The sequence below is a fragment of the Centropristis striata genome, chromosome 3 (assembly GCF_030273125.1).
Source record: "Centropristis striata isolate RG_2023a ecotype Rhode Island chromosome 3, C.striata_1.0, whole genome shotgun sequence".
Taxonomy (NCBI): domain Eukaryota; kingdom Metazoa; phylum Chordata; class Actinopteri; order Perciformes; family Serranidae; genus Centropristis; species Centropristis striata.
In genome coordinates this window covers 20976664-21001712 of record NC_081519.1, presented here as the reverse complement: position 1 = coordinate 21001712, position 25049 = coordinate 20976664, and the positions used below count along the sequence as shown (strand labels likewise).

General features: G+C 40.2%; 1 protein-coding gene across 2 annotated transcripts in view; it reads right to left on the bottom strand.

Moving 5' to 3' along the window:
• Positions 1–25049, bottom strand: part of chl1b (cell adhesion molecule L1-like b) — an 84209-nt gene that overhangs the window by 3662 nt on the left and 55498 nt on the right. For both annotated transcript variants that reach the window (XM_059328908.1, XM_059328910.1), the window contains 14 exons: positions 24184–24295; positions 23795–23961; positions 23549–23714; positions 23290–23414; positions 20765–20866; positions 20252–20449; positions 19962–20032; positions 18944–19166; positions 17126–17241; positions 16677–16881; positions 16423–16545; positions 11347–11526; positions 3563–3694; positions 2560–2632 (listed from right to left, as the gene is read on the bottom strand). In XM_059328908.1, coding sequence (XP_059184891.1) covers positions 2560–2632; positions 3563–3694; positions 11347–11526; positions 16423–16545; positions 16677–16881; positions 17126–17241; positions 18944–19166; positions 19962–20032; positions 20252–20449; positions 20765–20866; positions 23290–23414; positions 23549–23714; positions 23795–23961; positions 24184–24295 — 1993 coding nt within the window. The remainder of the gene's footprint in view (positions 1–2559; positions 2633–3562; positions 3695–11346; positions 11527–16422; positions 16546–16676; positions 16882–17125; positions 17242–18943; positions 19167–19961; positions 20033–20251; positions 20450–20764; positions 20867–23289; positions 23415–23548; positions 23715–23794; positions 23962–24183; positions 24296–25049) is intronic.

Here is a 25049-nt window from a genome sequence, read left to right as displayed (position 1 = left end):
ACTAACAGCACAATTTACTGTTTTATTATTATTTTTTGGTGTTGACTACACCCACAGCAGCTTGTTTACAGTCTGCTAACAAACTGTGAAACCAGGTTGTATTCTTACTGAAGGACAGGACGATGCTATTTCCAAAACACACATTTCTCTGTGTATGCATACAGTATGTAAAGAAACAGTCATGAAGACATTTAAAAAGATTGGAAGTTACAGAAAGTTTGATTTTGGGAAGTAAACTTGAGCTGGCCTTCCTGCTCAGAGTTAGATGAAAGGATCGATACCACTCTCAAGTCTGGAATGCAAATATGAAGCTACCATCAGTAAAAAAAAAAAAATCAGTAAAAATGACCCCACTTTTCACTTGATTTATTTCCTCAGTAAGCATTTTCATAATGAGTTTATGGTCTCAATCGTTAGTTTCAAGTCTTCTTAAATACAGCATGATGTTCATTTGTAAATTATGGTTCCATTTAGTGAGTATGCTGTAGGACGGGACTGCATTGTGATTGACAAGTTGCTACCATGGTGTTTTCCGTGTTTTCTTCTTAGAATTTTAACCCTTTCACAGTAAGTTTTCAGATCATTAACACTAATTGTAACACTTCAGTTGCCTAAAAGTGTCTTGTTCAATGTTCAGTTGGACCAAAAGACACTTGGTTGTTCAGTTTTGCAGCATGCTAACCTAGCTTGCTAACTGCTTAGTTAGCTTCACCCTCTTATCCTTCACTTCTGGCTCCAGAAAACCAAGATGGTGACGACCAACATGCCAAACTTGAGTAGAGCTGCAACCATTAGTCGGCTAAATGATGAATCGTTCAACAGAAAATAATCGCCAACTATTTTGATTTTTGATGACAGATTAATCATTCAAGTGATTTTCGTACAAAATTGGCATTCTCAAATCTGGATGTTTTGTCTGGTTCTTTCTGTTTTATATCATATTAAATTGAATATATTTGGTCTGAAAAACAAGATGATATCACCTTGGACATTTTCTGACATTTTGTAAATAAAACCAATAATTGATTAATCCAGAAAATAATTGGCAGATTCATTGATAATGGAAATTATTGCTCGTTGCAGCCCTTAACTCGGAAACTGGAGGCCACGAACCAATGGGTAATGTTACTGCAACTACATCCACTGCTTATACACAGTCTATGGTCCCAAGCTAAGGAGTACTTCCTGCCTGTTAGCAGTCTCTGCACTATTTGAAACTAATTGTCTGCTGGAGGTAGCTTTACATTTATACTACAGCAACCCGGTCTCATCAATCTGCATACAAATAACACAACTTTACACGTTCGAATTACATGCAATGCATAGGCCAAAACCCAAATTTGTTGGTTGCAGGAAATCGCAAAGTTTCATTGAATTATTGCTACAAAACCACTCCGCTAAGTTTAGGGCAAAAAAGTTGCTGGTTAGCAGTTATAAAAGATAGTAAAAAGTAAATAAACGCATGTAAATGCTGAAAGTGAAGTAGTTACGAAGAAGGCATGACTAATGTAAGTAACTTAGTCATGTAAAACATGATACACATAGGTTAAGTGATTTAATTACTATTAATTAAAATTAATTAATTTTCTTTACACATGGGACACGAACACTGTACTCTCACAAAGGTGCAACTTTTGTGTTTTAAGCTTTGCTTCGGTGTATCATATGCACGAAATTAGATTTTGGTGAATGCATTGCATGTGTTATTTGTATGCTGATTGAAGAGGTCGGGCTGACTACAGACATGAGAGTGATTTGGATTTTGTCATCTAATTCTCTGCAAGAAAGCAAATAGGCATATCTTCCAAAGTTCTGAATTATTCCTATATGTTTAATCAAACAAATCCCCTATAGTAAATCACAAGTGGTTAAATAACTTTGTAGGGACTTTACACACAAACTTTGTGAATGATTTATGATTAAGACAGAGAATAAATCCTGTCACACTGTGCCACTTTTGACTTCATCACATCAGCGTTTGTTGTGCTGTGCAGATCCCACTGATTGTAGAATTACACTGGGACTCATACTGCGGTAGACGGTTATGAATTGGACCACTAAAGGATTAATGAAACGTGCCCAGATATTACTGCCCCGGAGATGAGCTGCTTTCAATTACACTGATTGGTTTGCGCCTCTTGCTGTGCGCTGGGCGGCCTGCGTTTAGCTCCTTCCGGACACAAAATGGCAACATGCGAGCACCGCTGCGGCTCCCTTTTATGATGCAATGTCTATCACAAACAACAACACAACACCCTATCTACCATCACAATTTCCTATAAAGGGATGCTACCACTCGGACAACAGGGATGTGTAAACAGCTCAGGGATGATACTGCTGTTCACCACATACTTTACAGTTACTCAGGCCATCAAATGTCTTGAACAGAAGACGAGTAAGGCTCCACGTGAACCTCATGCATGCTGGGTTGTCTTTTCAGCGAGGGGAGAAATGCAGAGAGAATTACGGAGAGAAGGGGACAGCAGAAGAGAATTTCACACAATGTTGCACGTGAATTGCAGTGATGTGGTGAAATAGTGCTCCGAGGGTTACGCTTACCTGTATTCACAAAATGTGTCGTCATTCATGCCCTGGGACTCCACGTCTGGGTGAAGGTCCTCTTTTTCTTTTACTGCTCACAAAATGAAAAGAAGATATCAGCGATTTCCTCAAGAGACGGCTGCCAATGAAGATCACTGTGTCCCCTGACTGCTCTCTTATTTGAATAAGTCTCTCTTTCTTGCACTTCTGTGTGCAAGCCTTTGAAAAAAAATACACAATTTTAACAAATTCAAATACATTTTTATCAAATATTTGTAAAAAGAAATGTAATTTTACATAGATATCAGGCTTTATCATGTATAGAACATTTTTAAATGAATGGTTCCTTTTACATAAATGTTGCATTCAGATCCAGGACACATTTAAAAGTAAGGATCTATATGTGATGTAAGAGAAGAAAAAAATAAACGGCATCGGGCGAATGAAAGAAAAGGTTGCTGGAGCTACGGGTGATAATGAGAACTTAATGAGAAAACAAAGGACAGAGCTGCGTCTCGCTCTTTTTTCTGCTGACGAGTGAAGCGATTGCTGCCCAGACGACAACCTGATGGCCATTAGCTGTGAATAATAAAGCCGATAAGGACTCTCATGTCCCCAATAGCAGGAATAACATTGAGATACCACAGAGCTTATGTCATCATTCCCTGCTCAGCCACCCTGTGTGCAGCATTTGCATTTTGTCTCGCTGCAGGCTGCACTTTGTTTAGATTGTCGATGGGAAAAAAAAGCTGCGTGTCTAAATAAATTCAAATGCTGGACATACAGTAGAAATGCTCATTTTCCTATCAATACACAAGCCTGTTTTATGTATAAATTTGCATTAAAATAATTCTGTGGCTGGAAGAAAAAGACATCTTACATATTCCCTATAATGGCTTTGAATGTGATTGATAATTTCTTTCATAGCAACAAACAGCAAAGTGGAAATATCATGATGCTCCGAGCAGCAATTACTGTTCAAGCAAGGTTGATGTGTGTGTGCGTGTAAGGGAGCACCTACCGGAATACTTCCCCCCTTTATTTCTGTTGACAAAGCAGGCGATCAACACAATGAGTGTGAGGAGAGCGATGGCACACATCAGGCCGATAAACCAGCCCTGGGTGGATATTCCTCCGTGGATGCTGGCCAGACCTGAGGAGAACAATACCAGGTGACTTTGACATGCCTTGACCTTTTCATCAGGACACTTGATTGAATGTTTACATCGACACAGCCTATCTGATGCAAAAAAGCACAAGGTGGCACGGTGGCTGCTGATGGAAACGCTCCAATATTAATATTAAACAGCTAATCCTGCTTGTCTAATTAATCAAGTAAGGAACGCTGTACAAATGTAATTCCTCTCGGCGAGTCCGCGTGGCTAAATTAAATCCTAGTGACACCACTAAAGACCACACGCCGCGGCTTGATCACTGCTCAAGGACGCGCCTGTTCAATGAAAGGTCAATAAGTTTTCTTTTCTTTCTGTTCTTCCGATTTTCCCTCCTCACCTGTAAACTCGGTCGTGATAACAGCTTCAAATATACTAGAATTATCAACCCAGCTGTTAGGAATAAGGCGCACAGTGTACTCAGTCCCAGGGTCGAGCCCGTCAATGACGTAGAAAGTCTTAGAGGTGTTTAAGGCCTCTGATATCTTCCAGACACCCTCACCTGTGCACAAGGTGAATGATCAGGATGGGTTAGTACTCATGACGACTACTGGTATGAATGAAACACAACACGTCTAAAGTGATTCTATCTCTATAACGACACCCAGATAGTAAAAAGAGTGAAGATGAGCTTACGGTTGTTCATATATGCAATATAAAACTCTGTGTGCTCTCCTCCTGATATCCAGCTGATATTTGCAAAGCTGTCGCTAACAGCTGAGCTAAAACTCAACAGGGCCGGGACTGAAGTGAGAGAAGATGAGAAGAGACAGAAATGGTAAAGAATGGTTAGTAAAGGACAAAGCAGATCAAAGGCATCATGGAGAGGTTTGGAGTGTTGTCATTATGAGATAAAGGATGTTGCTCTTCACCTTCTATGAGGAGAGCTCTTCTGTTTCCTAACACTATGGTAAGGAGGTATCAATTATGTATGACAGAGGGGGACACCCCTCATCAGCATCAAGACAAAGTGATGTGCATATGGAATGGAAATGAAGATAAAAGGAGATCTGAAGGGAGATTTGTCATCAAAATTCTGCAATGATAATCACATGTTCTACATTATTGTAATACATAAAGAAATATATTTTTCATAGCCACTCTAGTTCATTAACTGTCTGTAATACATAGGGCCATAGCCAGGACTTTAAAATACAGTGATGATTTCAAATTAAGGGCTGAAACTAACAAATATTATCATTGTTCATTAATCTGTTGGTTATTTTCGAGATTAATCGATCAGTTGTTTGGTCTCCTAGCACCACACGACAATTCTACTCCTTGAAGAATGCTGCACGAATGGCTCTTATTGCACTATACCTTGATTGTTCCCCTTTTTTTCCCCCTGTAATTCGCTTTGGACAAAAGCGTCTGCTAAATGACTAAATGTAAATGTCTATTAAATGGTGAAAAATGTCGATCAGTGTTTCCCAAAGCCCAAGATGATGTCCTCAAATGTCTTGCATTGTCCATAACCATAAAATATTAATATAAGAAGCTGAGACCAAATAATTTTGACCTTTCCTATTTTTTTATTTGTTGTCAAATTACACCTACATGTTTTTAATAGCCAGAATCACAAAATAAACATTTAGAATTTTTCTTTTTTTTCATAGGCATTAAATGAACTGTAAGTATATTTTTAAATTACGTTCTGTTGGGATTAACATTTTTTTGCCAAAAAGCCGTCTGATGATGATGATGTTTAGAAGGGCCCATTGATATTTTTTAGATTATTATATAATAATTATTATAGTCTTAGAAATGTGAGCAAATAGTGAAAAATACCCAGCACCTGAAGCTAGAGGTCAGGCCTACAAATGTCTCATTCTGTTCAACTCAGCCCATAACCCAAAAACATTCTATTTAATTATTTTTAAATGTAAGCACACTGATAAATAAATACATCAATACATCTTCACATTTGAAAAGCTGGAACTAGATGGGTTTGAGTTTTGAGTGGTATATATAATAAATGACTGATTACTAAGCAATTCATTCATGATCAAAGTTGTTTCTGTTGATTGCCTAATGAAGTAGTTTCAGCTCTAATGTTTTGGAAAAAAAAAAATTGAATCAGCCTTTGAAACCTACAATGTGTGATTTAATTCCCAGAAGCAGCACTGGATGTGAGCTCTACAGTATGTCATCAATAGTAGCAACAGCCCTGGTTATACTCTTTTTCTTTGAAGCGTCCAATTATTAGTGGGCTTTAATAATTATATTGCATGCTATTTGCTATGAAAGCAAGAGAAAATCCCATCTGTTCTAAGCTTCTTCTGCCTCAGACATATCATGTAATGTAGCCTTTTGATACCCAACTGGGAATACAAACAATCTAATAATGTTGTGAATGATGTGCATCATTAGTATGGAGAAAGTGTGCTTTGACAGCAGCTGTCTAAGCCAGTCAACAAAGCACAATCCACTTCATTTCCCCGTGGCAAACATGCAAATCTTCTGCCGTGCCTCCAGCTCAGGTGCATTATTTGCTCAGGTGATAATTTGGCACACAAGGACACCTGCGTCTGCGCTGCCCATCCCGACCACAGCAATGACACTCTCTGGCTAATGGTGATGGATTAGTCTGCAACTATGGTAATTCCAATCATTGGAACTGCGATGACTTCCACTGACATAGGGCCCCGAAACTAAAAATATCCCGAGCCTGGCTGCCGTGTTTTGTCACCGCGCTCCTCAGCTTGCTATTAAATGCTGCAGAAAGCAGCTGCTCACCCAGCAGGGAGCTGCTGCCCTGGAAGACGCCCCTTCAAAGTCAGAAGCTTTTTTTTTTAAGGAGAGGCCAAAAAATATTCTGATATGGGAGATTTCAACAGCTTCCACTTATCCACTTATCTCAGTGTCCTGTAAATATCACCCTCCCAGTATGAGCTCACACCTCCCCAGCACGGCCCGGCAGGACGTTCATCCTCACTATTTTCTCTCGGCTCAGATGCTGCCCCGGACAACTTCTTGTCCCTGAGCGCTGTTACTGTTTACCCAATTGAAGATTACATGGAAATGTCAGGTGACTGTTGGGTCAATACTCTCACGTGTACAGGGGGGACCGAGGCCCAACAAATCAATCACTGACAATTAGACATATTTGTCCCCTTCAAGTGACTGCACTCTGCAGCTTCACTGTCGGCTTCCAATATAGATCTAGTATCTTAGATTTCCCCCGCGGTACGGCAGAGAAATTAAAACTAGATTTTTCATCACAATGCTGTATGGAAGCACATTTCCACTAGGAAAAATAACAAAATAAGATAGTGTTTCAAAATAATGACTCAGTATTTCAAAATAATAATGTAGTATCTCAAAAAATGGCTAAGTGTCTCTAAAGTAATTACAAAATGAGTTGGTATATCGAAATAACGACGAATGATTCAGCAAAAATGATAATGATCTCAAAATATTGCAAAACAATCACTCAGTTTCGCAAAATAATGACTTAGAATCTCAATTAATTAAGTGTGTTACTACAACAATAAGTGTTATTATTCAAAGATAGTAAGTCATTATTTCAAAAAAGTCTCATTTGATGACTTACAGCATTTTATTTTCTTATGTTTATCACATTTGTGGAAGTAGGTTTCCATAGTATGCTCTTGCCTTATAGCAAACAATAAAATGGAGCTGTAACTTTACATTTCAGTTTTTGTATCCACTGGAAACCACACTCACCAACTATATAAAAAATAAATAAATCATAAATTAGCCCACATAAATATTTGTTTTTGCGTCATTAGTTTACTTTGAGCTGAAACCAAATGAGTCTAAGGGTCATCTTGTCACCTAGTAACTGCATAATGTCCTGTCAAAACATGCCCTTGGTTTCTGCTATTTTCTTTCTTTCTATATTCACTGTTTTTGTTTGTCTCTGTGGATTGATGCCTGTTGTGTCAGAATGTGCTGCAGCTCTACCTATGGTGGAACGAGTGGGTTTGGTCACTGGGGACTTTGGAGTGCTTGGAGGTGAGGGGGAAGCTGACTTGCCTGAAAAGAAACACAGACCTTGTGGTTATCAACCTGGATAGAGTTCGGGGCGCTACCTTCTACTGTTAGCACATGCTATTTCCAACTAAAGTCTAAAATTAGTAACACGTCATGTCAACTGTCAAACACCCTCTAGAATTGAAAAAATACATTATACATTTTTTTAAACACAAGGTAAGATGTTCCGACTTTTAATTTGACTGGATCTTTAAGGGTGAATTAATTTTCTTTTTGCACATCATTAATAGGAAGAAGAATGGATGCCTGATGCTCTTCCTGGGTTTGGCTCTTAAAGCATCATTTATTTCCTCAGCTTGAGTTAGACATGTTGCACTGAGTCTGCTGTTGCTAGGATAAAAGTCAATATTCGTTTACAGTCACTAATGAGCCAAGATTAATATGAATTTATAATTGGGTTACTCATTACCATTGCTATTAGAGAGGAAGCCACAAACTTTATCTCAGAAGAAGTTGACAATTTTCTAATGAAAGGAGGCATCAGAGTGCTCTGTGCTGATAGCAAGGGCAAACAGCAGACAAGGTCAATTATCTGCAGAGGAGCCCGGTGTTTGGAGCTTTTTAATTCTGTGCAGGAAAAATAAAATGTGTCGACCTGTTTGAGAACCCTGATGATTAATTCAGCCCTGTAGCATCCACACCAATCCACGTTTCTAAATCTAAAGCATGCACCTGCTACCTAAAACAATAATCAGGACTGTTAAGCATGTCATACCCACATACAACATAATTAGAAAAACAGAATTCCAAAATGCAGTGAAGCTTCAAATCAATATTCCAAAGCCGCACATATTTTTTTTTGGGAAGTCTATTAATTCTCTTGAAACCTGGTATTTTTTACTAAGTTGGAGATAAGAATATTAGGCTCCGCTAATATTATTAGTATTATTATATTGTTTTATTTGTTCTGACAGATACGTCTGGTTGCTCTTCTACTCAGACTGGTTTCCAGCTCGCCTGGCCCTGGGTGGGCCCATCACAACCATTCATCTCACATGAGGCGGGTTTGACACGATGAATGGCAACTAACAAAACTCAAATCAAACTATCAAACTAGGTAGCGCTACTGAAATATAAATCAAGATTCTGTTAATGCTTTTCTGCGTTGCCTTTTTCTGCCTCAAATGTTTTCAGAAACACATTTTAGTAACTGTTTAGCTGTAAGTCTTGAAAGATTGTGATCAGGCTACCTGTTTAAAATGGATAAGGCACCGCCCCAACTTGCATGTGTCTATTGGTGCTTCCTAAAGTCAAGGATCTTTGACAGGACAGGTCCTTCTGAGTTGGGTCTCACCGAGGCAAGGCAAGACTCCTTACAATCATTGGTATAACTCAAATGGAACAGGCTTTTGTCTGTGCACGTTGACGTGTTTGCGTCAACGAATTTCGAAGCGCAGCTAAAGAATTGCATGCACTCAATGAGAGATAGAAATACTTTTTCCCAAAAAGTTCTAACGTAGCGAACATTGAACACTCCTGACTGATTACCTGTTTCTGCTCTGACATGAAGAGAACAATTATAAAATGCCAAATTGAATCTAATTCATGAAGACATATTTTCTCTCATGGGTGGCCAAAATTGTCTGATTACCAACCTCATTTTATTTTCTCTCTTGCTCAATCTCTTCTTCTACTGTTCTCTTTCTCGTATTATCTCTTTTTCTTTTGCTGTTTACTGGCATATTAGCCTACAGCAGTATATTTCACTGCCATCTTCTGATGTTTATGCAGCTTTGTTTATTCGCTCTAAAACAGTTGATGGAAACGTCCCTATATCGCATTTTCTTTAATGCAACATTAGACTTTCATGGACAGCACAGCTAATGAGACTTGGAAATCAAAAATGATTCCAGATATATACACATTTGAGAATTAGTCTGATGATGCCAGGCTATAGGATTGCTGCCTCCTGTGATCCAAACCAACCCGAATCTTGAATTGAACACATACAATGAAATGATTCTCTAAATTCCCTAAATTTACATATCACAAATTTTGTGCTTAAATTCACAATTCTTGGTGGATAGCCTTTTCAAAAACATTTTCATTGTCTATTTGCTTTTGTCCATCTGAAAAGGAAGGCACGCACGTATAAACAGGGACAATTAACAGCATCATCTAAAAACAAAATAACTGAATAAATATATTAACTGAAGAAAGTTGATTGAATTAAATAAGACTCGTGTAAGCAAATTAATCACTTTAGGCAATTAGAGGATTTTTGAATGACATCATAAAATATGTCGACAGGCGTCTGAAACCTTCAATAGAAGCTTTAAGTATTAAAAAGTAACATTTTGTACAGCCCAATCAAAAGGTAGTATTCATGTTCCAGAGTAGTTTGTGTTTGTATGTGCAGGTATGACATGCCGCAGTTTCAACATAAACGCAGATCTACATACTGGGGCCAACAGTGGGAGCCAAAGTGGAAGCTGCAAAAAAAAAAGAAAAGAAAGAAAGAAAGAAAGAAAAAGACAGACAATGCTAAGCAGACATTTGCACAATACACACTGTATGATCAAAGGCAATGCTCAAAGCAATGCAGGTTTTAGTGGCGTAAGAGAAAGCAAGCAGAGGACAATTAACAGACACATAGTGATAGTACAGCTGCCACCAATAACTTTCATGCTGGAGTATCCCACACACACATGTAAGAGCTCCACTAAATTCAAAACATAAAAAATGAGTCCTTCTTCCTGTAATCATTTTTGCTGGCTTTCCAGCACGCAAATAAACAACCCCTAAGAGCCAATTAAGTTTCTTTCTGTGATTGTAAGGATTCTTCCAGTAAGCACTAAGTAATCGCTTGCATATTCAACACCTGCAGTGTGTTTCAGCATTAGTTGAGCCTTTTTGTTTTTGCATAACACATCTTGAATGGCGTACTAATTTTCTTTCGGGGTGCTTTATTTTATTAAAAAACGCCCCACCCAATTATTTATGCTGACAGTATCTGTTCCTGCAGTCCATTTCACTGATGCTCAGGTGAATCCACATGCGCTTTCCTGTTTCATTTCCCGTCCAGTCGTTCATACCGCCGCCCCCAATCTCACAGACGCTTGATTTGAGTCTGAGCCAGCTGAAGTAAGGCGTGCAGTCCTCAACAAATGATATGTAATTGAAAAGAAAAGATTACATGCTACAAGCCGGCTCATTATGATTACTTACCCACCAACTCTTTCATGATTACACAACTCAGTATCAAAACCTTCAGTTTCCCTCCTGCTCAAAGCAATTTTCTTTCTTAGCTGATTGTTTCATAGCTCACGCTCTCTGTCCAATCAATAAGCACTTGCTCTCTCATGACAGTGACAAATGAAAACCTCCACTACACCCATATGAAATTGTTTATCCACAAAAATTACTTACATGGAGATATGAAAAGCTTGGCTGCCCAGGCATAGATCATATTCTGCTAGTTCAATGCCATTTTGAAATAGTGAAATAGCTTGGTCACCTGCTTCACTTCAGCCTGACTCTTGCCCGGCCGATTCTGCACCTCAAAGCTCGTCTGTGTTCTCATTGTCTCCCCACAAACACCCACCCACCCACCCAGGAGCTTATCCACGCGTATACACCACCTAGTCAATTGTTTTGTGGACCCTCCATCACTCACTTGTTTCTAGGGTGGTGGTGCACTCCTCACTGACCACAGGCCCGCAGCCCACCGTGGTGCAGGAGCGCAGGTAGAACTTGTATTTGCTCACAGGCTCCAGGTCACGCAGGATCCACTTGGTGGTGTCGGGGTGGCTGATGTCTACGGTCTGCAGTGGCCCCACTTCCTCTGTGTCGTTAACTAGATGTAGAGATGGCAACAGAAAGGGATTATTTTTGTTTAATGCGAGCAAATAACAGTGTAAATATTATGCATATAAAGGGTGTCATACTGGAAATCTATCGGTCATTAGAAAATAGGGTTGGGTCATTCTGTGCTAAAGTCCATCGTCCCATCGACCCCTCTAAGCATCATCAATTGTCGGGGGGCTGGTGGTTCACCTTACTACAGAGCCACGTCATTACAATAACTGTATCAACTATATACTTCTCCAGTTTCCCAGAAATGCAAGCGCCAACTTCAAGTTTAATAACAACAAAGGCAGACTACATCGTCTCTCTACAGATGCTGCTCCTGGGTTTGCGAGCCTACATTGGTGTCCAAACACGACATGTACAACACATCTGTGCTGCTCGTCTTAATCGATTTGGAGACTAATTACATTCTTATTAACACTGAACCTCAGATGTTAACGTAAGCCTTTATTGTCAGCTAACGCTAGCCCACTAGGTCTAACTAGCAACCTAGCACTGACTACCTGGTATCAATTACATTGCACTTAAACAAATAGAATATATTAATGATACATGTTTTAGTTGGTCTTGCTGGTCACAGTAATCCAACCCCCAGCCCCTGATGTAAGCGGTTCATGGTTCGAGACCCGCGTTGGCATTGGTGCTGCTCTGGGACCCGTTTTCCTCAATCTGTCAATATGTACCCCTTAAAATTCCCCATGGCAGTGTTTTTCTGGCAAAATAATCGCCAAAGCATTGACAGCTAGATAGGCATTGGCAATTGATTCAAAACATTGTCGATTGTCAATTCAATCGACCATCAGCTCAAGCCTAGTAGAAAACAGGAAGTAAGGGAGTAACAAATTTGAAGAACTTGAACAACCAAGAACTTAAAGCCAAAAACAAGTAGCTTGGTGCCTAACCCTAAACAAATAATTGCATTTCACAATGTTTTTTTTTTTTTTTTTGACATTTATTGAAAGAGATAGAGTGAGGGGGGAGACAGAGGGGAAGACAAGCGGGAAAGGGCTCCGAGTCGGATTCGATCCCGGGCAGTCCACTTACGAGGACAGTGCCTCTATGGTACACGCTCTACCAGGTGTGCCAACGGGACACTCCTCCATTTCACAATGTTACCACAATGTTTGTGTCTTGTCAGCGGCTATCATAAGATATCATATGAATTACAGAGCATTTCTTTTGGTAGGAAAATCACAAAAGTGTTCCTGACAATATGCTGGTTAAGAGCTTTCATAGTAAAACGTAAGACCCAAAGGAGTGGACTTGTATGTGTTGTGCTGCCTTATTCAATGTTGAAAAGGAGAACCAGTTTGCTGCATTGTTTATGCATATTTTATGATCCTCAAAAGTTCAAATCACAATGCGATAGGTTAATTTTTTCATTGGGAAATTTCAGAAAAATCTTAACACTGAAACTCAAAATGATGTATATTATTCTAATGCACATTCTGTGTGAAAGAACTCATAACTCATAGCAGAATCACTGATAAAAAGCTTAAAACTGTTTCAGCATACTTGGATAGGAAGATAAATCATAATAAACCATGTTGTGACTTAAAGCTCATGAACACACAGAAGAACGACTTCCCAACTCTGGTAACAGGACCATCCGAGGAGCATTTGAATGCAGTATTATGAGGAGCTTTCTACCACATAGCGACTGTGTAATTTGTGTATTTTGCCACATAGGAAGATGTTTATCTTTCAGCTTGCACTCTGCTGTGAAGCACAAAACTCAGGCATTTTAAAATACTTCCAACCTACAATCACAAGACATTTCAGCGATGCCAAAGAAAGCAAATGTCACTTGTCATTTTGCTTGCACATCTGCTTTTTTTGGCAGACAACTTGTCATTTGCTTGTTTGGCTTAAAACCTCTTTAAAATGTTATTTGTTTTTAACAAACAAACAGAGTGCACATTCACAACTAGAATTTATTAGTGCTGTCTTTGTCTACATTGTGATGGGATCTCATTTTTCACTACGTAAAGCAGCACAGTAGGTAGGGAGGTGGCATTTATGTTCTTTGTAGCAAAAACAAACACAGCAGGTGTTCAGGTGACCTTTGCTGTGAAAGAGGTGCTACGTCTCTGCGGTAGGACGCAACAGAAACAATGACAAGAATGTATTGGTCTGCTTCTCTTTCTGCACGGACACCACCCGCTGTTATCAGACATCACCATTTTTATTTTGTTGTTTTTCTGTTTCTAAGGACAAAAACGGTCCATTTTCGGTAAATTATGCAATCCAGGCTGTTGCAGAGAAGAGGCCACAAGCATCACATTCTACCCCGTGGATGGATACTTTCGCTGTTATCCGGAGGCACTCAGGCCTGACAGCTGGTGCACATGATCTTATAGAGTGAACTGGCTCAAGGCTGCAGACTTTGGCTCTTCCACTGGCTTCAGACAACATCATTTCCAAATATTCTTCAGCTCTACTGGGCCAAGTATGGTTGGCCTTGCGCAGTGTGAAACGGACCAAGACTTAACAACAGTGAAATTTTCGAATGACCCGACAGTTACTGGGAGTTCAGCTCAAATGGGAAGAAAAACTGAATGAATTGAATCCAAGGTCATTTTTAACTCCCACTCGTGTACATCAGCGCAGTGCAAACTTGGTCCATTTTACAGTAACTCGAACACAGAATGGAATCTGCCGCAGAAAATAAAGACAAAGAACCCTCACATACACTCTTAAGTCTTTAACTTTAGAATACTGTAGATACTCTGCCACACAGCAACACATAATGCAGTTAGCTGCTATGGACCAATGACATGACAGAATGGATGGAGTGCAAGCCCTCACTTTTACCTTTGTGACTTTTATCATTGCCTGGTCAAGTAGTGTGACTAGCTTCCAGAAAGGAGGGGCTACTAGTTGTTTACTGTGTGCTGGTCTACTCTGCCCTGGGGTTAAGAGTGGGTTAGCAGCTCTTTCAAGTAGTGTGCACATGCCACCCACTCAGTGCAGAGGGGAATTTTGGTATACATTCAGCCTTTACATTCAGCTAAATCTTTTTTTTATCCGGATCTTAAGTTATCAGAGAAACAAGCTGAGCAAATGTTCACAGCATATTGGCTTGCAGCTTCTGTGTCAACATGCCGAATGTCTGAGAAACACTGATTTTTAAGGTGGAGCTACTTTATTCAATGTTTTTAACAGGTTTATCAGGTTTATCAGTCTGTTTATTTGAGAGTGGGAGACCTCTGTGGATAATTCGGCTCCCAGTGAAAATCCTCCTGATCCTCCTGCATGATGAACACTGGAGGAATACTAACCAGGAGATGCCCTTTCTTATTGTTTTGAATGAGAGAACCCTAGCAGCAGAAGATTACATATTGGACATTTAAGTACATTTTTGAAATACTTGTACTTTACATGTGTCAACTTTCTCCTACTTTATACTTCTATGACACTACATTTCAGAGGGACATATTTTAGTTTTTACTCAATTACATTTATTTTTCCTACCTTTATAGATTAAGATTAAGAATATAAAATATAAATTCATAAATTGCCCACCAATATATTGTCATATATACAAAATACAGATAAACAGATTTAAAAAATCCCAAATTTATCAGCTGCAGTATTCAAATCATATTTAACACATTGATGCATCCATAAATATAATCTATCAAATAGTAACATTCCAATATTCTGAGTACTTTTACTTTGGATAAGTAGATTTTGATGCTAATACTTCTGTACTTCTACACTGTGGCATTGCTACTTTTTACCGAAGTGTCCACATCTACTGGACGTATTCCTCCACATCTATTAGTAGGCCAGTGTGCTGATAAACTCACTGATCTTCTCTTGTGGCATGCTAAATGATCAAAAGGTTTCACACGGTAATGTGCCACTTCAAAGCAGGTCAGTTTAACCGTTTAAACGGTGTTCTGACAGGCCAGCATGTGAAACCTGTGAGACGTGAAGCTATTATAGGCTGCGGGGGAAGATGGGCGTCGCCCTAAAACAGCTGTGCTGCAGCTTGAGATTCCCTTTGTGTCGCTCATGATACACTGACAGCTGGCTACATTATCCTCAACATTTCGCACATGACTTCCCTCAAGGGGACTTAAAAAAAAAAAAGTCACACTTCAAAGAGCCCATCAGCTTTATTGCTGTGGTACAATGAAAACGTCCTCTCCTGAAATACTGGATGACACTTGGCCCTCTTGTGCAGCCGCCAAATCAAACTCAATTAGCCGAGAAATGCGGCACTGAGACGTTTGTTGGAAGTTAGTCATTGGCTCCGTTATGACTTTTGTTTAAGGACGGCAAAGTGTGTGCACATGTGGGATGCGTTCAGTGTCCCCCGGGAGTGTGAGCTCTGGTCCAGCGGACAGGATGGGGTCAGTAAAGCCGGGCCATAACAGACTGTGACACAGTGGCCTTGGTCAGCACAAGCTGAGCCATGATTGTGACACGCGGGCCAGCAGACATCACCCTGACATGTTTCCTATACACACACTGTGATCTCAGTGTGACCCGGCCCTATTAGAGCAGCACAATGATTTTCCTTCCCTTTCTGAGGATCATGGGTTAGACAATCACCAAGATCCTCCTCCTTCCTTTTAACAACATCCTCCTGTAGTGTAAATACCTGTCTGTATCAACACAATGTAATATGGAGGGAGAGGCTATGAATTTAAAATAGTGAGGCTATTAAGGTCTCGGATATGCAGTGGCTGTTTTCCAAAGGGAAACATATGGCCCGTGTGTTTTGTATATACTCAATTTCCTTTAAGAGGGTACAAGCTGAAAAGGAACAGAGGGATGTTATTAAACACAAGTGGTAAAGGATCCTCATGGCAACACCAGGGCATCACCATTATATCTGAGTTAGTTAAGCATGAGGCGCAGGGATACGTACTGAGCTGATACTCGAGGAGGTACCCGGTGAGAATCCCATTAGGCTCCGACGGCGGGGCCCAGACAAGAGAGACACTGTGCTTCAGTACATCTGTGACCCTGAAAACAGGATTTTTCTCAGGGACTGTGGGGGCAAAAAGGTAATACACACAGTAAGCAGTCGAATTCTGCAACCCACTTTCCTTGGCTATTATTAGATCTTCCTTTCTGTAGTTGTGAATCAATACACTCCATGCTGTTTTTCCACAATCCTACCTCCCTCTGGGGTTTTGAAGTTGAGGGGATGGCTGCCGGGGCCGTTGCCCCGCCCGTTGAAGGTCATGACGATGAGGCTGTACTCGGAGAAGGGTGTTAGTCCTGGTACTGTTGCGTGGCTCCGGTTCCCGGGGAACGTTAGCGTATGTTTGTCTCCGTGGCTTTTCTTTGAGTCCACCAGGCTGCGCAGGCGCCACCAGCTAATCTGCATGGGGAAAGAGACACACAGAGCGGCTCAGCAGCGGCTGCAAGACATCACACATATGTATATCTGTGGCAGAATGCTGAATGAGTTGTTGTGTTTTTCTCTGGTGTTCTGTGCAGGAAAACATTGAGCTGGTCAAGTAGAGGAGACAGAGTGGGGTGAGAGCAGCAAACGTTTAGAACAAGGTCAGGGCCTTTCCTTTTAAGCTGTGTCGAAAAGCAAAGGTCTGTTTTTGAGGTATTACCCTGTAGCCTCCCAGATGTCCATGTAACTTGTCCTTGTGTACACGCGTCCAGCTAACCTTGACCACTGAGCTGTTCATCACCTGCACAGCTACATCATCAGGTGCAGCAGAGGGAACTGCAAAGGCAAACACACATTAGAATCTGCAGAAGCCTCTAAAAGTAAGTCAAGGAAAAACAGAGGGTTTATTTCTCCTGAAAACAGCTCATTATTATACTACTAGCTACATGTACTGATCACATATTTACAACACACCTGATCGGGTCGTTAACACATAATTGAATGGGTGATTATAAGTGCTGGCAGGCCCCTAATCTACCTTCTAGTAGGTCCAGTAGGTTGTTATCAGTCCATTCAATGGCCAATTGCTGTATTGTTCGTTTCACTTTTAGTTTTTGTTAGGTTAAGGCACTGAAAAACTACTTCTCTAATAGGGCAAAAAAGTTCATGGTTAGATTGACATGGTTAAAACTGGAAGTGACATAGTTATGTTGGTTACCTCAAAATGTGATGTTACTTCAAATAGCATTGTTTACTTCTGGTTTCACGTGGTACACAAATGCGGGTCTCCTGGCTGACAGTCCTGGGTTTGTTCGACCCATCACCCACACTAACTGCAATTTCTTGTTTATACTACATTCTCTTGCTTTCCCCTTTGCTTAACGTAACTTTCACCCTGCTGTCTTCATTGTTACTGTAGCCTAAACTGAACAAAACTGCAGCCCTTATTGGAACAAGAACTGAAAGTGAAATGTAATGATACTGCAACTTGCACCTTAATGGGCTGATAACAACCAATTGGAACTACTGGAAGGTGGAGCAAACCACTGAATGGGCTGATAACAATCTACTGGACCTACTAGAAGGTAAAGCAGGCCCTTCTCCCATACTTATGACATGATAACCACTGATAAACGTCCATTCAATAGTCTGATAACAACTACATCTGCTTTTACAGAAGCACATATTAGGGAATTGTATCAGTGGACTCTACCTACCCTATCACACCAACTAATGGAAAAGATAAAGTCACTGAGCTACAGGGTGTAAACACTGCATTTAATAACACTACATCTGAGTGAGGACACAACGACAAGAAGAGTCATGACCTGAGGTTACTTCCTGGGGGCAAGTCCAGAAGAAAGCTAAACACGGGAAACACAGTAAACTTCTGTACAGGCTGCTTACAAAAGTACATAAGTGTGAAACTGAAAGTCTAGGTCAAACTCTCAAGTTGAAAACATTTCAACTCATAAATAAATCATTTCACAAAGTCCACTTGAGTTAAGCAGAAAGGGAAAGAAATATTTGAATTAAATAACATCTTTCTCCATTAGATCATATACTAAAGCTGCACTGGCTACTTTGCACTTTGGCTGAGCCACATGGCAGAAAGAGGTGAGTGGAAAGTTAGTGAACTTCAATACCAAGAACTCAGACACATCATCACCTGGTTATCCACAAGGAATCTCTTTTCGCCAAAAATAGCAATGAGAAAGTAGATGCAAAAATTTCTTCAGGAAACACTCTATATGTCAATGTGTTTTGAGAGAAGTGTGTAAAGCAACCTACAGTGGCCTTCAGATAACATAAGATGCAAAAGGCCTTCCGTAGAGCAAGTGAATTGAATTATTGCCCAGCACTAATTGTTCACACTGCTCCTTTAAAAGATGCTAAAATGCTTCTCCTTGGTGATATTTCTTTGCGGGTCCAGCACTACTTATTAACAAGCCCTTTCAATTTACTGCTAGTTGTTTGATCCATTGCTAATTTTAACAAAAAAGTGTATGCACAGGATCACAAGAAATCATCAACTCACAGTCCTCTCCTGAGTAGCCGGTCACTAGCCTGGGCTCGGGGCCCCAGCCCTGATGGTTCCTGGCTTGGATCTTGATCTCATAGGGCACAAAGGTTGGCGTGTTCTTCACCACAAATGAGTGTCTCTTCACCATGTGCTCCTTCCAGTCCTCCTCCACATCCTGTCTCTTGTAACTCACCTTATACTCCAGACCGGGCCCGTTGTGCTCAATGCGTGACAAGGGCTGAAAAATGGAAGGAAAAAGAAAGCAAAAACAAAAAGAAGAAGCAATTGTGTGAAGGGTTTCATTGAGACCTTCACAGTTGCATAAGACGCTTCTTGTATTTCACTGCTCAATGTCACTGCCTCCGTGGGAATTAATATGACAAGCTTGTCCAGTGAACTCTGCTTGGAACACTGGCAGTGTTTTATCCCGCCATCTACTAAAACAATGGAACACTGACCTGGTCTGGCAGTATGGCTTTCTTTTGATATAAAGCTTGCTAAGACATCGCAGATGAAAAGATTTATCTCCTCACAGAAGTCAGACCGCGAGAAATACAATGAGATACCATTATCCGCAAAAGCAAATCATTAACAGTGGGAGAGCTCATGAATCCAGGATTCGGGGACTATGTTACCATGACAGGGCAACCAGATAATAAGAGAAGGAGAGATTTATCTTTTTACAATAAAGCTGAATATATTACTGTTCTCGTTAAAGAAAAAAAATCCCTTTCAAAGCTCTCCTTTCTCTTTCTAATCAAAGAAACTGAGCAGCTTTCACATTCACATTCAGAGTGATCCCAAGAAAATGACTTTTCTAAAGATCTGAACCACAGAATGAAATATCAAAAGTGGGCCATTTCTATTAAATTAAACTCTATTGGTAATTGCCTATGAAACATTGATAAAACTTCATCTCTCTTCTTTGACTTCCAAAAACTGTAGCAGATGTGAATAATTCACAGTACAAAGGTAGCTGACATTACAGAATTTGCAGTAAGAGGATAATAAAAGAGCCAACTGTATTTCTTACCTCCCAGGTGATATCCATTTCATGTGGCAAATGACCTTCGATTTTGATATTTTCAGGGTTTTTGTCAGGAGCTGTAGAAGAAGAAGGAATATAGATTTTGTCGCTATTGTTAGTGGATGAAATCTCCAGTGAAATAGGCACACGAGAGAACAGATTGGACAAGAGTGGAATCAATTATGTAGCAGGTCTGAGTGTTTTAAAGTTCACAGAGCAGCAGTGTTGGCAGCTCAAGAGGCCTGGAGGACCTTATCAAGAAGTATGACAAACAATGAAAGGAGGAAGCCTCAGACCTGCCGCCGGGGGTTTGTATCTCTCCGTGGGCTCGCTGGCAGGACCCCTCCCTACGGCGTTAACACCAGACACTCGGAATCGGTAGTCGACGTGGCCGTGGAGCTTGAGCACGGCCGAGTTGTGGTTCCCGGGTATTCTGAGCAACTCCTTCCAGGTCCCCGGCTCCCACTGGCTTTCCTCGTACTCGATAATAAACTCTGTTGACAGGCAGAAAGACAATCAGAGTGCTCCCTCACTGCAATGGTTCTTGCCAAAGGATTGCTTATCTAGCCACCAGCTGTGCATAAAAAATCCTCAAACCCTGCTCTGGGCTTGTATATCCCTAAGGGAGACTAATCATAATTCATGCTCGGATGAATCAATAATAGACTCATATTGTACAAGATGGTATCAAACAAATCTATTCACATGCAGAATGATGTCCCAAAATGTATGTCAGATTAGCACTGTGATAAGCACTGATTCAGTGTATAGTATGTACTGACACCTGCACACACAGATGCTCCTGTTACCTGTGGTGGAGCTGTTGTGATCGTCCCCAGGGATCCATTTCACTTTCACACTTTTGCTCTTGTGTTCAGACAGTACCAAGTACTCCGGAGCATCAGGGGCATCTGCAAGCCATCACAACATGGTTTTAGAAAAATCACAGACACATCAATCTCTGGAGCAAAATAAAATGATAAAAAGTCCATGGGAACAAACGTTCAATGGAATCATCCTGAGAGCCAGAGGATGTGGAACGAGCTGCATCGCTGCTGAGGCTGCCACTGTTTATTTTACACTTCAGGGTGTCAAGTGTATCTGGAAAGGCTGACTGTCAGAGACAGCAGTGCACTAATGAAGCCATGGTCTGCATGTTCATGCTCTGCTTTGACTTCTTGACTTATTGATTCATTCATATGTGTCATACAGAAATGTAGCATCAGGGGTCACTGTTCCTTTGGCCCGGAACGGTAATATTGTTCGTAAGTTATTGGGTTGGGCGAATGGATGAATAAATTGTCTATCTGCGGTTGACTGAGTACATCTCTGATGTTCTTTCTTGAGAAATATTTGTCCTTGATTTTGCTGATTTAATGATCTGGCTCTGAAGAATGGCCACGAGACCTCTGGTGGCTATGTGTGGAGACCATAGAGTGCATATATACACTCTATGATCTTTTTATGTTCAGTCAACAGAAACATAATACTCACCAAACCTGTCTTTGATAGTCCTTCTACTGATCTAAGAATCACTCAAGGAACTTTGGTTGAAATAACTCCTTACTTCACCAAATTACATGTAAAAATATGCTGCATCTCCCATAGATTATAGACCACCAGAGACTTTATACGCTCAGCAGCCACTTTATTAGCTAGCAAGGTCTACTTAATAAAGTGATGTAACAAAATCACTTAGATCTCCTTTCTTTCCCATTCTAATGCTCACTTTGAACTTCAGCAGCTCTTCTTCACCATGTCTACATACCTCAATGCATAGAGTTGCTGCCATGTGATTGGCTGATTAGATATTTGAGTTAACGATCAGTTGAACAATTGTAAATGATAAAGCCGGTAAGTGAAGATAGGTCTGACTTTGTGAGACTACTCAGCGACAGACTTTGATTTAGCTAGCTAATGTTAATAACAATATTAAGAGTTTTTTATATATATATATATATATATATATATATATATACAGCGCCTTTCAAGGGCAGAAGTCACAAAGTGCTTCACATAAAACACAGTAGCACAAAGAGGTCAACAACAGCAGAAAGATACACTGGGGAAAAACAGAAGCAGAAAATATTCACATCCGACTGAATTGAATGAATTAAGGATTTATTTCAACCACACCAGAGTTGGTTACTGTCAGAATAGTACGGATATCCAAATCACAATATGCAATTAAATAAATTGCAGGAGCAATATTTGAATGGATTAATTTACGAGAAAAGGAAGTATAAGTTGAACTAGTGTTGGGTTGATTTAATGAAATATATATTTCTTCTTTAAAAAAAAAGTTCAGAAATGATGTTTTTTAATGTGCTCTCAAATTATTATCAATTAAATTAGTGGTGGTTTCTTCATTTTCACTCTGTTGGAGGCTAAATATGTGTCATGATTCTAAATGTATTGTGGTGCTGCAAGATGTCCGAGCCTGAAAATCATATTTTATTCAGTTTGAAACAGATCCCCTCAAAACATCACACCATAATTATTTTTGATATAATTTCCAATGAAAATGAGAAAAATAATCATTTCCATATCACAGTTGAAATTTCACTCAAAATAATCACAGTTAGATGGGGTTTTTTTTTTTTCAAATTGTGCAGCTCTAGTTTGAATGAAGTGTGTTTTAAAAAGAGGTAACAAAGCAATTAAGTTCATTTTAGTTAGGTGGAAAAGAGAAATTTTTATTCAGAAACACATGTCCACAGCTGATACTACGGCTGGGTTGGGGGACTATATTTCACCAGTTGCCGGCCTGATGATGGCCGGCTCGCAGCCATGATGCAAAAAAAGAGAATTTTTTTTAAGTAGATTACCAATGTTTCTACACAACAGTCTACTTCAGGGTATCAGGGGGTAGACCAGTTCGACATACATCAAATAGGGGAGAGGACACAGGTGTCTCTGTCCTGTAGAGGAGTGTCGTAGGTGCCCAATTCATACTGTTTAAAAATCACAGTGAAAAAGGTGCCTAATAAACAGCACTGGCCTGACAATATATCACCAAAAAAGCTACATATTAGGAGGCCACAGTATGTTTGAAAAATGGAGTAGTACAATGTTTAAAAGAAGTCTCCATACTCCTTTATCAAGACACATGATATTTCAGGAGACTTATTTTTTTAAGGGGGGAAAAATCTTAATAACCCTGTCCTATCCTTTATTTAATGTCTGTCGTGCAGTTTTGTCCCGCAGTACCCTGAAGAAGACCAAAACCAAGCCCAGAAAGAAATTTGCATCTAGGCTAGGAGTGTGCGACTATCTTTCTTCACATTAGTTGGAACATTTCAACATATTGCCCGACCCTGGTATGTCAGCTCACCTAACACCATGAGCAGTGCTGAGGCCTGGTCCTGGTCCACTGGGGTCCTTGCCACACATGTATACACCCCCTGGTCACTGTGGCTTACATTGATAATCTGAAGAAGCCCATCCTCCACAAAGTATCTGTTGGCACCAACATGGAGACACAGTATTGATTGACAAAACTGCAAAATAAAATGACTTTCCAGCTGGGATTAAGTCTGCAACGATATATATATATATATATATATAAAAAATTTTTTTAAAAAGGATCCTACCTTGAATGCTCAGTGTGGTTGAGGGTTATCTCCATGCCATCTTTTTCCCACAGGAGCTGAAAGTCGTTGCTGAAGGACTTGTCGTACTCTGCGAGGCATGAGAGCTGGGCCGTGGTACCTATTAAGATCTGCAGGTCCTCCTGGGCCACCACTATTCTAGTGGGATCTTCCGTAGGCACAAGCGTATTAGTTACATTTCAAGGACTGTGAGCTGCTGCAAACACTTTTACACGTCAAACTGTTTACCTTTCACATAGAGCATGGCGTCAATGGCAGACCGTCCCTCCGTGTTTTTAGCTAAACATGTGTACTGTCCCGTGTCGTCTTTCTCCACGCTGTAGATCTCTAGAGACCCGTTGTCGTGAACGGTTAACCTCGGGCCCACCACGGATTCAGGGGAGTCATCCTTGCTCCTGGAAAACATTCAGAAAAAACACTCATTTAAGTCTCAAAGTACCAAGCACACTGAGGCAGCAAAGAAGGAATAAAAGTTGCTGAATAGAACATTAGTGTTGAGTGACAGGGTTACTTTGGTGTGATTTAGAGAAAAACACTGTATACAGAGGGACTGTGTGTGTCTAACAGTTGAGATCTACTGCTCTCTGCTGGTGTATCAGAGACAGGAACACACTTACCAAGTGATAGTAGAAGGAGGAGAGCTGAAGACCCTGCAGTGCATCATAACTCCCTTCCCCTCCACAGCAGAGTAATCCTCCCCCTCTGTGGTCAAAATCATCGGGGGCAGATCTGTAAAGATGATGCAGCAGAATATCATCATCAATCTGAGGTTTTTAGGAAAGCAAATGTTGCTCTAATCTGGATATTCCACCATTCGGAAACCTAGGTGTGGCCCTTAAAGAGACAGTTCACTCCCAAATAAAACATTTTTCGTCTTACCTGTGGTGATATTTATCAACTTAGATTGTTTTGGTGCGAGTGTTGGAGATATTATGTATAATGGGATGAGATGGCACTTGGCTTGAGGTGCTCAAACTCAAAACAACATTGAAAAACTCAACAGCAGTGACTCATTCCAGACATCATGACTCAAGATTATCCACAGACTTGTAGAAGAAGAAATCTCTTTTAGTAATCACGTCTGTCTGGGTCAGTTTGATCATTATAAGTGGATGAGGTCATTCTTTCATTATTTCATTTTGATCACGAGCAGCTGTGACAAGTTTTCTTTTCATCTAAGAAGACTACACATCAGCCTGAGGAAACTTTGCCGATGATTTTAATGTGGTCTCAGAAAACAGGCATGTCACAATGAGGTCAAACAAGTGAATATAAAAATAGCATTACCATAGTTTTCCATGTTTTTCCATGTGTGAGAAGACTAAAAATGATCACTGTAAGCAGACTGATTACTATAAACGGATTATTTAAACAGTATTTGAACAGGAATGATTTTGTCCCAAGCTTTTTGATCAATATAAACGTTGATAACTGCATTTCTTATCTTTGAGTATTAAAATGCATTTTTCCCCCCATGTGAGCA